Source organism: Dermacentor silvarum, chromosome 10 (assembly GCF_013339745.2).
Source record: "Dermacentor silvarum isolate Dsil-2018 chromosome 10, BIME_Dsil_1.4, whole genome shotgun sequence".
In the NCBI taxonomy this organism is placed as follows: domain Eukaryota; kingdom Metazoa; phylum Arthropoda; class Arachnida; order Ixodida; family Ixodidae; genus Dermacentor; species Dermacentor silvarum.
This window is the reverse complement of record NC_051163.1, coordinates 105,437,023-105,454,984: the sequence shown is the minus strand read 5'-3', so window position 1 is coordinate 105,454,984 and position 17,962 is coordinate 105,437,023. Positions and strand designations below refer to the sequence as shown.

General features: G+C 48.4%; 1 protein-coding gene across 1 annotated transcript in view; it reads left to right on the top strand.

The window, feature by feature from the left end:
• Positions 1 to 17,706, top strand: part of LOC119431736 (uncharacterized) — a 182,981-nt gene extending 165,275 nt beyond the window's left edge. Inside the window, exon 8 of the mRNA XM_049658015.1 lies at positions 17,338 to 17,706. Coding sequence (XP_049513972.1) covers positions 17,338 to 17,517 — 180 coding nt within the window. The 3' untranslated portion in view covers positions 17,518 to 17,706. The remainder of the gene's footprint in view (positions 1 to 17,337) is intronic.
• Positions 17,707 to 17,962: the final 256 nt, after the last annotated feature.

Genomic DNA, 17,962 nt, shown 5'->3' with positions numbered 1-17,962 from the left:
CGATGTTAGTGTCCGACAGGCCGCCATGGCGGAAAGAAACTACAGAAGGGAGCGTCACGTGGCAATCTTGAAGATTAGTCATGAAAAAAATATAATGCAGAACTCGCGAAAAAAAAATGCACCATAGTCACGTGACAGACAAGCGGTAGTTCTTTGCGCCTTGCATGATGTGCTGCATACGTGCGTGCGTCGGTGCGCCTGTTTAGTGCCGTGGAACGTTTACAGAAGGAACGCGGTTCCCTCTGCCGTCCCTCTGTAAAAATAACGAGTTACCGTTACAGTTCCACCGAGCCTTAAAGGAATGGTGGCATTCCTCCGTTCCTCCCAAAAGGAACTAGTTCCAGGAACGCCGTTCCGTACAAAACTGCACCAAAGGCAATATATCGCTTTCGCATAGCCACACGTAAGCAGTTTGAAATGTCTCTGCCGAATTTCTTTTTTTTAACATCGAAGCTGTTTAAGCCAGCCGTAATTTGTGGTGCGTATCAAGAAACTACCAAAAAAAAAAGAAATTAATAAACTTTCTTGCAGAGGTGGGTTTCGAGGCCGCGTACCTCCGGTCCCAAAGCGAGCGTCGGAACCACTAGGCTATACAGCCACGCTGCCAGAACATGCATTTATGCTAACCATATGATTGCGTTCGAGAGTCGTCGTATTCCTCCGCAGCTGGCGCGTTTGTACGCCCGTGCTCTGCGAGGTGAAGAGGTTTTGCGTGCTATGAGAGCGAGAGAGAGAGAGAGAGAGCGACGCATTCACGGAGCGGGTCTCCTGGAACGCGGTGTCGGTGTTGCAAGCTGCGCTGTGCAACGCGCAGTGTCAGCCGTAAGTCCGAGACGCGCGAAAAGAAATTATCGTCTACATGAGTAATAAGATGAAAAGTTCGCGCGCACTTCCGGAAAATGCTGGGCTACGATCACACAGCTTCGCTGTTTCAAGTGTTGCGCGGCCGATTGCAAGGTTTTCTATTAGCAATATGTGTGATATTATTGAACCGGGATACAATTTTTGTGGATGATTGTGTACTGTGTGCAAGGGCGTCTAATGAGTCATTGTTTTTATTGGCGGCCGACTTGAAGCGCGTATAAAAATGGTGTGTCACTAATAGCATGGCCCTAAACATAAATAATTATGTAGACATTAGCTTCACTACAAAAATGTTACAAAATCAGATATAGTTATTTGTTAAGTGGCCAGTTGAAATAAAAAAAATAATTCACCTGTGAAATATTTAGGTCTTGTGCTGTCAGAGGATGGCTCTTGGTCATAACACCTCAATACCGTAGTTAGAAATGCCGGGCATGCCCTCCACTTGCAACAAAGTTTAAAACACATAAGTGTTAACGTAAAAGAGAAGCGTAAAAAACAAATTTTACCAATGTTGGTGTAGGCATGCCCTGTGTTGAATGCGGTTTCTGATGTGCATATCAATTGCAGCATTGGGTGAACGTTAAAGAACCCCAGGTGGACTAAAGTAATCCGGAGTCCCCCACCACGGCGTGCCTCATAATCAGATTGTGGTTTTGGCACGTAAAGCCTAATAATAAATTTTTTGCATATTAATGCTCTAGAAAAAGTCCAACTCGTCGCGACACTGTTCGACCTGGGGATATACAACCACTTTCTAAGTGTAAGAGGAAAAAATAACTTGACTGGATCCTTTTGCTTGAACAGGGAAGCAGGTTAAGTCTTAAATTGTTTTACTCAATCTTTCATAATCATATTGACACGTATACATGTTTATCTTTCACGGGTGACCACTTTTCACCGGCTAACAAATGTTAAACGTAATCGCTAGGCACAGGACACGCCTGCAGGTATCGGAAGTTTCTGGAACGTTATCGATGCTTCTATCCGTTGTCTCTTGTCACCGACGCTCATGTCATCTGATTGTATGAGCAACGCGAATTATCTATAACTTTCTGGAAGACACGCGGGTACCACGGATTATTCTGGGACCTTCGATGACTCATGTATAAAAGCCGACGCGTTTCGCCGCTGGTCAGATTTCGACGATCGCCGTCTGTGTTCGCCGCTTCCGTTGTGCTTCGAGTGTAGCTTGATTTTGTGGGCCTGCAAGGGTTCGCCGTCAGCGCGCCACGTCCACAGCTTGGCGAGCGTTCACGTGACATCGCCGACTACCTCGCCAGAGCCCAGTGGCAATCACGACGACCCTCACGCTCGCCGTCACCAGGCCGCTACATCTGGCCGCATCGCCGGCTGTATGCCGGCCCAACCCGGGGCCGATCTCCTAGCCCTTTCCCGGAAAACAAAAAGCAGCAACCGATGGACGTGCGGTTGCTGTACGACGCAATGCTGAAGATACTCCGCCGCCGACGAACTAAATTCGCGAATCATCATGACGAGGTATCTGCATAGCGCCTGGCAAGGGCCTTGACGACAACACTTCGCCGCCGAAAGTAGACCTACTAACGCGACGTAGCAGTAACGCAGCAAGCCGACGCAGCCGTGATCCGACGCCACGACTTAACCGTAACGCCAGACGATGGTCTACCGATCTAGACGTGCTATTCGATGGTCATAACGTCACCGCTCTCGTCGACACTGAAGCCGACTATTCCGTCTGCAGTGGTGAGTTCGCCGCCAAGTTGAAGAAGGTGCATAAAAACGGCCTGGCAAGGACCCGATATCCGGACAGTGGCAGGCCACCTAATAACGCCGGCTGGAATCTGCATAGCGCGAGTCACGGTAAACAACCGCACTTACCCCGCGAGCTTCGTAATCCTGCAGCACGGCTCCAGGGATGTTATCCCAGGCATGGACTTTCTAAACCAACACGGTGCAGTCATCGACTTAAGGTCCAAGTCGATAACGCTTTCAACGCACAACGCGCCACCACCGGATACAAACACCAGTTACCATGCCTTGAATGTGCTAGAAGAACAAGTCACAGTTTTGCCTCGCTCCAGCGTAATGATTTCCGTCGGTACCGAAGTGCCGACAGACATGGAGGGTGTCATCGAGGGCGATCATCACTTACTGCACGACCGTGAGATTTGCGTCGCTAGAGGCATAGGTGAGCTACATGAAGGCAAAGTAAGAGTGATGCTTACGAGATTCAGCCACGAATACAAGCACATTAACAAAGGCACCACGGTCGCCTACATCGACGAAATAGTACAATCCAGCGGTGCTTTCGCCTTCACGGATTCTAGTGCACCTGCAACGATGACTGTAGTACCTGAACCAACTTTCGACGTCAATCAGAACCTGCCCAATCATAAGAAAGAATAGCTAAAAGCTCTGCTCCTGCAATACAAGGACTGCTTCTCGTCGTCGTCAAAAGTTCGACAAACCTCTGTCGCCAAGCACCGCATCATAACCGACGAATATGTCCGCCCACTCGGTCAGAGCCCCTACTGAGTTTCGGCGCGAGAACGCGAGGCCATAAGGCAACAAGTCGACGAAATGCTACGCGACGCCATAATCCAGCCATCCAAGAGTCCGTGGGCGTCCCCCGTGGTGTTAGTAAAGAAGAAGGATGGAACGCTACGTTTCTGCGTCGATTATCGTCGCCTCAATAAAATCACGAAGAAGGACGTATACCCTCTCCCACGCATTGACGACGCCTTGGATCGACTCTACAACGCAAAGTACTTTTTGTCAATGGACCTCAACACCGGCTACTGGCAAGTCGAAGTCGACGAGAGGGACCGGGAGAAGACTGCCTTTATAACACCAGACGGACTGTTCGAGTTCAAGGTCATGTCGTTTGGTCTTTGCTGGGCACCTGCGACTTCCCAACGCGTCATGGATAATGTACTGGCAGGCTTGAAGTGGCAGACTTGCCTCGTCTATTTGGACGACGTCGTTTGCCTCAAGCTTCGAGGAACACCTCCGGCACCTTCAAAAGTTCTTCGAGTTATCAAGACCTCCGGACTCACGTTAAAGCCAGAAAAGTGCCGCTTCGCATACGAGGAGCTCTTGTTTTTGGGCCACGTCATCAATAAGTCTGGAGTTTGCCCTGACCCACAGAAAACTGCGGCCATCGCTGACTTTCTTCCGCCCGCCGACAAGAAGGCAGTCCGTAGATTTCTTGGACTGCGCGCCTATTACAGGCGCTTCGTGAAGGACTTTTCACGGATCGCTGAGCCACTGATGTACCTCACGAAGGCCGACGTCGAGTTTAAGTGGGAGACGCCGCAAGTCGAAGCATTTGAAGAACTGAAGCGACGCCTCCAATCGCCGCCAATACTTGCACATTTCGACGAAAAAGCCGATACCGAAGTGCACACCGACGCAATCAGTGTAGGACTCGGCGCTGTGCTTGTGCAGAGGACTGACGGACTAGAAAGGGTGGTAAGTTACGCTAGCCGGTCGCTGTCAAAGGCGGAAACAAATTATTCCAGAACCGAAAAGGAATGCCTCGCCATCATCTGGGCTATATCAAAGTTTCGTCCCTACCTCTATGGCAGGCCCTTCAAAGTTGTCAGCGACCACCACGCCTTGTGTTGGCTAGCTAACTGGAAGGATCCGTCAGGTCGCCTCGCACAATGGAGTCTGACACTTCAAGCATTCGACATCAACATCGTTTACAAGTCCGGGCGAAAGCACTCTGACGGCGACTGCGTGTCTGGCGCCCCCGACGAACCGTCGCCACAGGACGACCAGGATGACGACACTTTCTTGGGACCCAACAACAGCGAGCTGACCCGGAACTAATGAGCCTTGTAGACTGCCTGGAAGGCAAGACCGTCATTGTGCCCAAGGTGTTCAGGCGAGGATTGGCGCCGTTTTTCTTGCAAAACGACATTCTCTTAAAGACGAACTTCTCGACTGTTCGAGCCAACTACCTCCTCGTGGTACCCTCAGCATTGCGTCCAGAGGTTCTGCGAGCTCTCCATAGCGACCCAAAGGCTGGACACCTGTTTTTCCCGCACGCTCGCGAGGATCCAAGGAAAATACTACTGGCCTCGCCTCTCTGCCGACGTCGTCCATTACGTAAGGACATGCCGAGACTCTCAGCGATGCAAAACACCGCCGACAAGGCCTGCCGGACTTCTACAGCCGATCGAGCCACTTCGCCGACTGTTCCAGATGATCGGGATGGTCATACTGGGGCCTTTCCCGACGTCGACGTCCGGGAATAAATGGATCGTCGTAGCTACGGACTACCTCACGCGCTACGCCGAAACAAAAGCCTTGCCCAAAGGCAGTGCCGCCGAGGTAGCCCGATTTTTCGTTTAGAACATCCTCCTGCGTCACGGCGCCGCAGAAGTCCTCGTCAACGACAGAGGTGCAGCCTTTACGGCAGAACTAACTCAAGCCATCCTGCGATAAAGCCACACAAGCTATCGCCGAACCATCGCCTACCACCCGCAGACGAATGGCCCCACCGAGCACCTAAATAAGACCATCGCCGACATGCTGGCAATGTACGTCTACGTCGAACACAAGACGTGGGGTGCCATCCTTCCGCACGTGACCTTCGCATACAACACGGCCGTGCAAGAAACGACGCACGTGGCGCCGTTCAACCTGGTCTACGGAAGGAACCCAGCAACGACGCTTGATGCGATGCTACCGGACGTCACCGACGAAGAAAATCTCGACGTTGCCAGCTATTTGCAGCGTGCCGAAGAAGGCCGACAGCTCGCCCGCCTGCGCATAAAGAACCAGCAGAGGACCGACAGCCGACACTACAATCTTCGACGACGCTACGTCGAGTACCAGCCCGGCGACCGTGTTTAGGTCTGGACTCCGATACGCCGACGAGGACTTAGCGAGAAACTGTTACGTCGCTATTTCGGACCATATAAGATCATCCGACGTATTGGCACACTAGACTATGAGGTCGTGCCAGACGGCATTTCGTAATCACAGCGGCGCCGGGCACGACGTGAAGTCATAGAGTTTCTCACTATAACACCTAGAGGGTAAACTGGCGCCACTGTCTATGCGATTTTCTTAAAGGGCGCCGTGTCCTCATTGGAATGACGGGATATGTGTATGCGAGGCTTGTGTTGGCTGGTGTTGTACGAGGCTCCGTCTAAAACGTGTCTATATGGCTACACAAATAACGCATTCTTAAAATAAAATCTACATAAAAGGCTTTCATTCACCCATATTACATCTCTCAATAAAGTTTACTCACCTCCAATGCAGCATCAAGCGAAGAAAAGCAAGAACAGACGACAAGTAGTTCCAAAGCGAGCGAGAATCTTATCGTCTGCCCTCCAACTTTAGCGGCCAGCTGATACTTATTACGTTCCATAGAATTCTGCATTGAATAGTAAGTCCTAAAAATTAAACAAAAAACGTTTTCGTGTAATAATAAAGCTAAAGCAGTTTTTTACGTGCTGTTTTAGCAGGAAATGTATCATTGTGACAGACGGAACGGTGCTAGCCAGGCGCGTCTTCAAGGCGTTCTGGCTCTCCAAGAACGATGCCAATCCGAAGTCACAATATACCGACATTCCCATGGATACCACAGCGCAGCAGCGCCAGTTTTCCCTCTAGGTAATATAGTGAGAAACTCAACGCGTGAAGTCATCCACGTGGTGCGTCTTAGCCCTTTCTACGCCCGCTGACGAACTTCGGTACTTTGTTACTTTGTTATTGTTTGTTGTTGTTTTTATTGCGATAGCAATTATATGGACACTTAAACCGGATTTCTGCCGTCGGCGTCGCCGTCGCCGTGATGTTCCGTGTAGATTCCAAGGGCGATAAAATCGTCGCCGCGCGCCGTATGCGGGAGCGAAAGCGCGAGGGGGGCGGGGACGCGCGCGCTATCACGGAGACCGAACGCACGGCCGAAAGCGAAAAGCCGTGGGGGTATGGGAGGGAGGGAGGCGGGGCGACGCTGTGCTCTGGCACCAAAGGCGTATCTTGCAATTGGGCGTAAGAGGAACTTGCCACTCTATCTCCCACGCGAAAGCAACAAAGCGGTTAGGCAGCGCGGAGCGGGAGGGGGGAGGGCGCAGCTTCTACTCTGCCAACAACTCCGTTCGTACTTTGCCCGGCTGTGGCCGTCGCCCGCACGGTCTCCTATCTCCACACGGCTCTGACCTTTGTATGCGCTGTGCATCCGCCGCTCAGTTTCCTTTGAAGCGATAGACCCCACGAACCTTGCCCGCTGCGGCGGCTGCGATTGCTGCCAACGTTTTGACAGTCGTTGTATGCGGTCATTCAGTGTGATCTATTCATGTTTGCTTGTGCGCGCTGACACCACGCTTGTTAATTCAGTTAGTAAGCGGATGTGTCCAAATTTATGCAGCCGATAAAACTACTATCCCTACTCCGAATAGCTCTCTACTTATTTGCTATCGCAATTGATGCTTCACCTTTCGGGCGAAACTGAGACTTTTTTTTTCTGTCTGTACGCGTGGTTTTGTTTTCGCTTTCTTGTTTGTATCATCGGGCCGATGCTTTTTAAGGGGAGGGTATTGACACGTATATATGTTTATCTTTCACCGGTGACCGCTTTTCACCGGCTAAAAATGTTAAACGTTATCGCTAGGCACAGGACGCGCCTGCATGTATGGGACGTTTCTCGAATGTTATCGATGCTTCTATCCGTTGTCTTTTGTCACCGACGCTCATGTAACCTGATTGTATGAGAGACGCGAATTATCTAGATCTTTCTGGAAGAGGTGCGGGTACCAGGGATTATCCTGGGGCCTTCGATGACTCATGTATAAAAGCCGACGCGTTTCTCCGCTGATCAGATTTCGACGATCGCCGACTGTGTTCACCGCTTTCATTGTGCTTTGAGTGTAGCTTGCTTTTGTGGGCACATGTTCGCCCAATAAAGAATCAGTTTCGTCATACACAGTTTTACGACTGTTTACTTCAGCGTCACTACTACGTGACAGTATGGGAATGTGCTGATCAGACTGTGTGAAGTAGAGCACTGCACGGGCCGGTTTTTCAGGTCCGGGCCTGGCCCGAGCCCGAAAGTACCATTCTTTGGCCTGCCCGGTTTTGTTCCACCCATTAGCCCTTTTGCCTTTACGAAGCTAGCTCGCGTTCTCGATTATTGTGAAGATACTGTCATGTGATCAACGGCCGCCGGGTGGTCTTCAAGCTGCATCAAAGCAAGTTTTTACCCTGCATCCCTTCTTTGTGGTTACTTGATAATTTAACTATGAGAGAAATAAACATTTCATTACTAGCCAAACACCCACAGATTATTATGTGCATATTTGATATGAAAACAAACCATGCAATGGACAGTTAGGAAAATAGGGAGGGATCAGGCTGGCAAACAACCACCGGGAGTGGGAGAACCCCGGCTTACATTTAGGGATGAAGTTGTAAAAAAGCACATCGGTTGATCACCATGCTCGTGCTTTAAAGTGTGCAGCAACATACTATAGCGAACGCATAGGTGAACACTACCATACACGCCGCCGCCCGCCATTTACTCTCACTTTTTAATCTCATATAGTCATTGGATATACCTACAGTGATAGAACTCGAGCCACTAATTTTGGCGCGAATGTAAATTTAGATACGCTGGTTACTGGTTTTCAGAAATACGATAATACACGGCCACTAGAAGCTTTTTTTCTCATTAAACAGAAATTGTTGACCAACAAGGCTAACGCTCATCATATTTTCACGCGCAACACGCCATCTTTATTGCTTTATTGGGCTTCATTATAATGATGTCAATTTTTCAATCGACAATTTAGGACCCTTGTTTAGAAATATATGCAAATTTAGAGTCTGTCTAATTGTGTTTCAGTACAGTGCATCTACAACGTAGGCTTTCCTAGTTTTTTTTTTTTTTCTCCGCCAGATTAAAGTAGGATCTGCTTGCTTATTCACGTAAATTTGCAGACAACGCACCTAGTGCCACAAAAACATATACAAGGCTGCGAACACGAGGGTCGCGCCACTTAACGAGTGGAAATAGCATTCAAAATAAAAATTTACGAGGCAATAAAGTGCTTTGCATTTCTATTTTGTTTTTCATATTCCCCTCCCCAATGTTGAGAAATTTTGCAGCATCCGCGTAGTCTTAAAGCATTTGTCCAAGAACAATATACACTTGAAAGTATCAGTTTAATTAGTTGGGCTAATTGTGAATTAACCTATGGCAGAATATTCAACTCGCTTGAAAATATAACGAAGAAAATTAATGGAAACCAGTAGTAAGTTGCCCTGTGCCTTAGGACACAAAAAAGTTGCAAATTAAGTTTTCAGAATTTGTTTGCTACAATTTTATCAATGTGCTCTAAGTACTCCTTGAAAACTTATTCAATTTTTTGTTTTTCCGTTAAAATCATCACGCCGAAAATCTAGATATTTTTGTGCAGCAACAAAATATTGCAGTCGACTCTGCCTCTAGGCACGTCTTCCGCTCTTGAAAAATGTAACGATCTCATTAATTCCCGTTAAGGATAGCTCGGATACCTGAGACAGTTGCAGCGAGTCTCGCACCAATCTAATAGTTTTCAATTTCTTTAGCGCGACTGCAATGCATATATATTTCTAACTCTTTGTCAAGTTGATTCGAATCTGTGATGTCTAGCAACTCATGAAGTGTGCCTTTCGCCGCTATTCCCACCCATCCAAATGTGTTTCCCCTTGTCGATAGGCGGCGCCGCTGTCGAAATCATACCGATACCTCCATCAAACTTCGGGTCGTCCGTCACAAGCTTCAGCACGATCACCTCTTGGAATTGGAGGTGTTAATAGGCTGGGAACAATGTGGACAAGAGTTCATTAGTGTCGCGAAGACGAACTAATTCCTGCAGAACCCATGTTAAGATGATTATCGAAGTTAATGCGATTAGCATTTACACAATCTAGCGAACAAGAAGCGACACACCGTGTTAGCTAAGACATCTTTGTTTAGAATCCATAGTGTTTCTCCTCATTTTCAAGTGATTCGGCTATATGCGGCCATACACTGTCTCCCTGACTGACCCGATTTGTTATGACCATCGCTCGCCAATGTTACCTCACGATGGTAGAACAAGGACCGCAGGCCGACAGCGCATTCAGTGACGACGATGGAATTACGAGATAGGAATGATGTCGATAGAACGACGAAGGCATATAAGGACGACGGCATGACGACGATGAAAGGATTCTGAAGTGATGGCGATAAAGAATTGCGACGGAATACAATGCCATGACACCGGTGTTCTAATCTCGATTGATTGACAATAGTAGCACAATACTAGCGGAATGAAATAGAAATTATGCTGATGGAACGGAAGGTGGTATGACGACCAACGCATTTAGTAATTTTTAGCCAACCAGACAGGCTTCTGAATAACATACCAGCCTGCTCCCTTTCTTTTCTCCTATTCCTTCCCAAGACGCTTCGCAAACATATCCTCTGCCGTTGAGCTCAGTACGCCAGTGCTCTAGCTCATTAGGCCACGATCACACGTTTACAAACGTATCTTGCCAACAAGTATATCATTCAAGCTCGAACTTAGGGGGAACATTGAGCTTGGGGGCTCCTATCGAAATACATGGGAAATCGGAAATAGTTTCTCAGAGCAACCAATGCACCAAATTTGATGAGTTATGTTGAATTTAGAAAAAAAACGTTGAAGTGTAGCGATTTCCGAATGGGATATTTTATTGTAGGCTGGTCTACCTTTCTTACGTCAAATTTTAAAGAATTGCCAAATTTCGAAAAAGAAAACTTGCCCTATAGAGCTATGTAGCTCAGCAGCTAAAAATGATATCGGAATTCTGTAAACTGCACCTAATAATCCATCGAAAGCGGATAGCAATCATATATCATACACCTTCCTGAAATATACCACTTTGTTGTGAATGTTGCATTTGCAAAACCCTTCCAAACATTATAACAAATTCACGTAAGTTTTAAGTTAAAGCAAAAAAATTGTTCGCTTTTGATGCTCCAACGGGTGCAGTTTATAGAAATGCCATATTTGTTTTTAATGGCTGAGTTTCGGATTTGTAAACTTCATGCTTCTATTTTTTTTTAATTTACGAACATCCTGCAATTCTTTGAAAACATTACACTATCTAAACGAAAATTCGATCTGCTGCAGTCTCTGTAATTTAACTTTCCCTCTCAAATGCAACACATTTCATTCAAATCGGTTCAGCGGTTTTCTCATGAAAGCATTCCTGCATTTTACATGTATTTGATAATCCGGCATCGAAGATAGGCCCGAGCTAAAGCTTCCTCTTAAACAATGGATCACGCCAGTTTTATAGGAAACCCATGAAACAGAACCCTGACGTATACGCAAGACCGTGGCCACAGTGGTGTACAAATAAAAAGTCTGCTCAAGGAAAAAAATATATATATTCATCGGAAGCTTCGCGGGAGGCGTTATCTCGATGAGACATCTCTCCAGAATGCGGACGAGCTTTCTGGCGAAGCGTCTAGCAAAACCGTCGCTTCATTGTCAGTAGAGCAAGTAGCTGGCCGTCTTCGAGATAACGCTGATACACAAGCGCGCTCGTTTCCAAGCACCGAGGTGAAGCCACAGCTTCAGGGTGTGTTTCTTTTTATTGCGCTTTCTTTAGTTGCGCGTCATAGCATACGTCATAGCGGGAATTTCGAATTCTTTAATGTCGATACGCCACGTGGTGGCGAAAAAAGGAAACTGTACGAAATGTCCCTAATTCCTGGTATTGAGGATAAAGAAGGGGTTAAACAAAAGGGGGGTTAGGTCGGCCTCAAGGGGGGGAGGGGGGCTACAACCGCCGAACCCCCCCGTCGGTGCGCCAATGAGCGGTGGAGGCATAAAGTGTCGGAAGTTTATTCGCAGAACGCCCAGTAACCTGGATTAACAAAAAAATGCTACACGTTCGTCGAACGTTGCAAAGCAATCACAACGATAACTAGCGCACTACTTCGAGGTGTAGAAGTCGCACAGTCTTTCTTCCATGCAGTGTAGATGTGAACTAAACTGCGATGCGTCCTTCTGACATGAGACAAACAAATATTGTTTCTTTGTTAGTGCCTTGATAGAACAGCGCAGGGCAGTGAGACATGCACAATTGAGAGCTAACTAGGCTTAATATATAACCTCGAAATGCAGTGTAAGTAAAGCAGAAAGTCTTTTGCAGCGGTGTGCAAACAATCGGCCGTCTAAGAACTGTAGCTTTTGTTTCTTGCCTCCTTTGTTTCACTTTGTACCTCCGAGATTCCTTAATTTCTTAAACGTGAATGCTCTTTCATATCACTGCCTTCTGCAGTGTGGTAGCGCACGGTTATGCTGCAGTGACCCCTTGCTGCTTCGAACTACTGTGAATGGAACTATACGTTCTTGGGCATAATTGATTTCAATTCGATCTCTCACGTTAAGGTTAGGTTCTGAAGGCGTGAACAATGCTTGAGTAATATTGCAAAATTTTTTTTTTTACTTGAAGCCAGAAACAGTTCTCCGGTGGCGATGGCTCAGAAAATGACTTGTTTGTAAGTGAACTTCCATTGCCCTCTCTTAGAGCATAAATTCGCAATACCAGCTAGGAAAGCCGCAGTACAGCAAGTAATGCAAAATAGAGAATATGATTAGAAAGACCCGATGACACGGGAGCTGAGTCGGTGCACGGATGCCCCGTTTATCTTGTGTTAATCCCGTTTTAGCGCTAGTTGACTTATTGTGTCGTCATACCAAAAAAGCCCGGCTAACAACCATTTAGTAAAACCGTTGTAATGTGGCTGTCGATTTTATTAGGAGGACAACGACAGACAGACAGACAGACAAAGAACTTTAATGGAGGTCCTGAGAAGCTCTGTTGCCCCCTCTCAGGGAGGCTACGAAGCCGCGGGCCGCACCCACGTCGGGACGAGGAGACCAAGCTCCAGCGCCGCATCGTGGGCTCTCTGGACAGCCCAAAATTGGCGTGAATGGTCGGAGCTCCGAAGAGCAGAGCTCCACTCCTCTGCAGTGCATCGATGCGGGCCCCTCTGTAACGAGGGGCATCCCCAGAGCAGGAGGACAACGATGCAATATTTTTTTCAGTATTATACAGGCTCAATGGGCCTCTCAAGCCGAGATCGCCAGAATTCTTGCAACTTCGGAGGCGTATTACAAACCTTTATTTCAGTTCGCTGTGACAGCGCGCTAGTGTTGTTACGAAGCCCGACACACCAAGACGCAGGATCGGAAGGCATGTCAGTCGCTAGTGCCACGTTGCGATAAATTCAACAGCGAGTTTTGGTGTGTGCAAACGAGAGTTCGAGAGAAGCCCGTCTGGTCGGGATCAAACATGACAAAGGACGTACACCGACCAAATGAAACTTTTCAGACGTTTCGGCTTCCATGCGGCACCTCGAGGCTTCCGCATGGAAGCCAAAGCGTCTTGCTTTTAAAGTTTTATTTGGTCGGTGTACGTCCTTCTTTGTCAGTTTTTGCGTCTGTGTCGTTTTGCCGTCATTTGTTGTCATCACTGCGCAGAGAGATGCGCATGAGACTGTTCGCAAGCTGGACTCGCGGGGCATCAAGGCCGCATTGTTCGTGTCACTGGCCATGTTCGGGCGTTGGTACAAGCCGCGCTACCAGAACCCGGAGTCGCGAGCCCGAAGTGGTTCGCTGCGCGGTTTCGGTTTCCTGCAGAAGTGCAGGCACGACTCCGGAGACGTGCTAGGAAGCCACGTCCAGGTACGCTTCCTACAAATGGACGTTTCACACGCAGTGGTAGTAGAGTAAATATGGATCAATATGGAGCTCGAGGTCACAGGTTCGAAGCCCCGGCTGCAGCGGCTACATAGCGGTGGAGACGGGATGCGGAAACACTCGTGTACTTCGACTGAGACGTGCGTTAAAAAGTGTCCCCAGGCATAGCGTCCTGTATCTTGCGATGCATGTGCAGTCGCTCTGGACTGGCTCCGCAGTGCATAGAAACAAGTGTCACACTGCGCTGACATCACTTTCTAACATTACTTTACCTCTCGCTGATACAGCAGCAACAGCTTCCGCTCCATTCCCGCTCTTCAGCTTCAGCATGGCGTCATGTGAACTGTGGTTAACGTAACCACAGTTCACATGGTTCATCATAATCATCCCCAAGAGCTGCGACCAACTTCTGGGACTGGGAATGTGAAATCCTCTCACTGACCAGTGGCTTTGGTGTCACTGGGTGGTCTTTCAAACAAAGAAAAAAGCAAAATATAGGGGGCTATGCTCCGGGATACGGCTCAGCTGTTGCGCACTTCTCGCTATGTTGCTTTGAAGCCTCATGCCACAGCTCCGCATGGTGACTTTCAAATGGTTTTGGTCGTTGGGGGAAGTAACTGCTGTTGCCGGGGTCGGGCACGAATGTGACAGCCGTAGTTGCATTGTCGGCCGCCTGGCTGGGCCGAACGCCGCTTGCCATCGGCGATGGAACGCGCCGGCTTGCACGCGCGACGGCGTCCCAAGCGCGTTCCTGACGCATTCACTCAAATTACTAGGTAGTACTGTCGAAACGCTCGTCTAGATTACGCTGTGACTGCTGCGTTTGCCGCGCAGGCCTGGAATTTTATTAAAGCGAAGATTACACTCCAACGAAGTTTTTGGTGCACAAGAGAAGAATACCGCATGCACTTCCTAGCGACCACAAAAGAACTCGTTGGGTTAACGTTTCGACTTCCACACGGGAGCTTTGTTCACAAATGGTACTAGCAGCGCTAAAGAAGTCGCATAAGTATGACGTATAAGGTCCCAGAGACCCCTGGCGTACAAAAGTGGCAAATGTCCATCGTTTCGATTAAAAGTCTGCGACAAACGTGTATAATATCACATGTTTTGCTAGATGTGCAGAGCGCTTATGTATCCAAATGAGCATCCGTTTCTACAACGTGCAGGTGTGTCGTGACTCGGCCTACACCGTTGCCTACCACAAGGAGGAACCCCAGGGTGCCGTGGCCTACAATCGGGGAGCGGGAAAACTCCTGGCGTATGACAATCCCGAATCGTTGAGGCGAAAGGTATGGACGGTGCGCAAGATTATTTTTTAATTTAAGAGCCGTTTTAGGATCTGGTGAACGACTAGAATAATTGCGGTCACAAAACTGCGATGCCAGGCTCGCAGCTTACAGGGGCAAAAGATAACTCGTGTACGTGTTTCTGTCATTTCGATTTGTTCGATCCCGACCCCGGAGGTTGCATTTGGATGTGGGCGAAATGGAAAAACGCTTACATATTTGAAATGTGGTGCATGATCAGAGCCCGAAATGGTTAAAATCCTGGAGAAATTCGATTTGAAATCGGATATCTAGTTTTTTATGGCCGCGTCAATATTGCCAAACGTACGACGTTTTGCACGTTTTCAAATTTTGCCGGCAAAATTAAAAAACGCTTAACCTTGCACTCGGCCACGCAACACTTGAAACAGCGAAGCTGGGAGATCGTAGCGCAGGATTTTCCAGAAGTGCGCGCTAACTTTTCATCTTAGTACTCATGATGATGACAAGTTATTTTCGCGCCTCTCGGACTGCGCGTTCCATAGCGCAGCCTGCAACACCGACACCGCGTTCCAGGAGACCCGCTCCATGAATGCGTCTCTCTCTCTCTCTGCGATGCCGATGGTGCCATGCCGATGGTGTTTCGCGTAATGGGACATATGTTGCTTCGCATCTAAAACATACGAGGACACCTAAGCAAAAATGAGTTGTGAATGTGGAAGCATTATTGTCCAAATGAGCGCCGTTGAGCGGTCCTTAGAGATCTTGAACTCCTCGCGAGCAAGCGAGTGCGTTGAGATGCTTAGCGAATTTTGATGTGGCCTTACCAAGGCGAAGTTAGAATGCAGGAGAGAGTTTGCGCGCTGATAACCTAGGCTTGTGAGAGCAAGGGTGACGTTGCGCCGCGGTGGTGTCCTCTCCCCTCACGCAACACCTGGCGCGCTAAGGCGAAGTAGGTGTTCCCTTTCGTCCGCTCTGCTTCGTCGAGGTGCAGATGGTGACGTGGCGTCGCAGCCAATGACAGTGCTAGTTTAGTTGCCATTTATCTGCTATAGAGCACAAACGCCGTCTTCTTCGCTCAATGGATCATTTGACGCTTTCGCATCACAAGCCGGTACCTTGTCAAACACACACACATACACACACACACAAAGAGAGGAGAGCTTGCTGCACATAGCGCACCACTAACCATAGCAACGTGACGCTCCCAACTCTGACAAGGTCCTTCCAACTCCTGACACTTCCTCCACTTCTAAACACTGTTCAGGTGTCGACCGTCTGTGCTAGATAGTTAAGCGTCCGTTAAGGCAGTACATTTCCTTGCATTCTCCTTCCTTGCATTTAATATTTATCTATTTATAAAGCAACCTATCAATTGCATGCAAGTTTCAGCATCACCTTAGGTCACCAGGGGTACATGCTATATACTAAACCTGTTCGTATTCCCTGCTTCTCTTGTCAGTATATTTAAATGCGCTTCCTTGATTAAAAAGCTCTTCACCAGGCGCGGACATTGCAAACAAAATCGTAGTGCGCAGATCACGCGGTGGTTGTCTTGCCTGCAAACGGTTTCCGTGATGTGCGCGATTAAACGGCTGAAAGCTCAAACCACAGCCCGCTGGCACTCATGTGGCGGGTGAGTGGCGTTACGCGCAATGACGACATGCGCGGCTCTTGAAGGGTGCCAAAAGCCAGCAGCAGTGAGGACCTCCTTGGGACTTCCGTGAAACGCAGAGAGCGCAACACGACCCCTGAACTTACCTGAACCACGCAGCAAGAAAAGTTCACAGTCACTTTAAGGCGAAAGCCTGATGAAGGCGAAAGCCTGCGCGCTCACGAGACATGCATTAAATTAATTTGACATTGCCATCCGATTGCGTTGTTACTTCCTATTACTGGCCTTCTCATTGCTAGTTTTTTTTTCGCTGTAGGTCCAGGTAATTCATCCTCCGAAGACGTACTTTCCATCACGCGAGACAGCGCATTGAGTAGGACGATACAGACTGAAGCGCGCCGGCCCCGCGTCGCGTTTTTAACGAGGCACCACGTCATCTCACGGGATCACTGGCCGAGGCAAATGTGAAAGGTTCTTCGCGAAGAGGGTAGTTATCCTCATTATACAGCTCCTAGCTAACACCCAAGAGCTACAAAGCACCTTGTTAAGGGGCCTTATAATAGGAATAGCACTATGTTAAATATAAAGAAAAAAGTCGTGTATGCACTTTACATTTCCAGCTCGCATAAGCATGTGAGACTTTTGTATATCAATGCACTATCGGGTAGAGAAACGTCTTGCTTAATCTATTTCGAACTGCACTGATGGTGAAAAGGTGAGAAAGCCGGGAGAAGTATTGTGCGCAGGTCGGCACTTCGAGTTTGTATGCGCATGCCGAAAGGTGTCTTGTTACGTATATAGTGGTATAATAACCGTGAGGAAGGCCGCAACTTCACGCCAGATGCGTTTGTTTTCTTTTTTGTTTCAGTTGTGCGCTGCTAGGAGCAATGTGACGGCAGTGAAGTACGGCTTCACCGCCTTCAACGTGGAGTACGAGGACGCGACGAACCGTTGCGGTGAAGGAAGCTTCTCCCGCCTGAGAGCACTCAAGGATCTGCTGAACGCCTTCGCTCGCCGCGATTCGTCCGAGGAGGCCGAGGAGTGCTAGGCCGCACACGTGACCACTGCAGCGATACGCTCAGATAAATAGAAAATAGGAAACATACCTGATTTCGTTGTGATTGAAACCTCTGGCCATAAAATTATATTCGATGTGAGTGTTTAATTGAATATGAATAAATATTTACAAGAAATATGCTCCCAGGAAACGTGCGCTCTCGGTGAGTGCGCTCGCAAAGACTTCTCTCCATTGAACTGCAGGAGATGGTCCAGGAATTTTTTTTCTGACTCCCCCTCGTGACATCTTACACTGCTGTAAATATGTGTGTCGGGTGGTGGCGGGTAGCCTGATAGGCAAAGGCTGTGCACTTCCAAGGGTTGTTTAGGAGACGCCGGCTCACTTTTCGCTGTTGCTTTTCAAACAGACCCGCCGGAGTTGCTCAGTTAGCTATGGCGTTGCGCTGCTGAGCACGAGGTCGCGGGATCGAATCCCG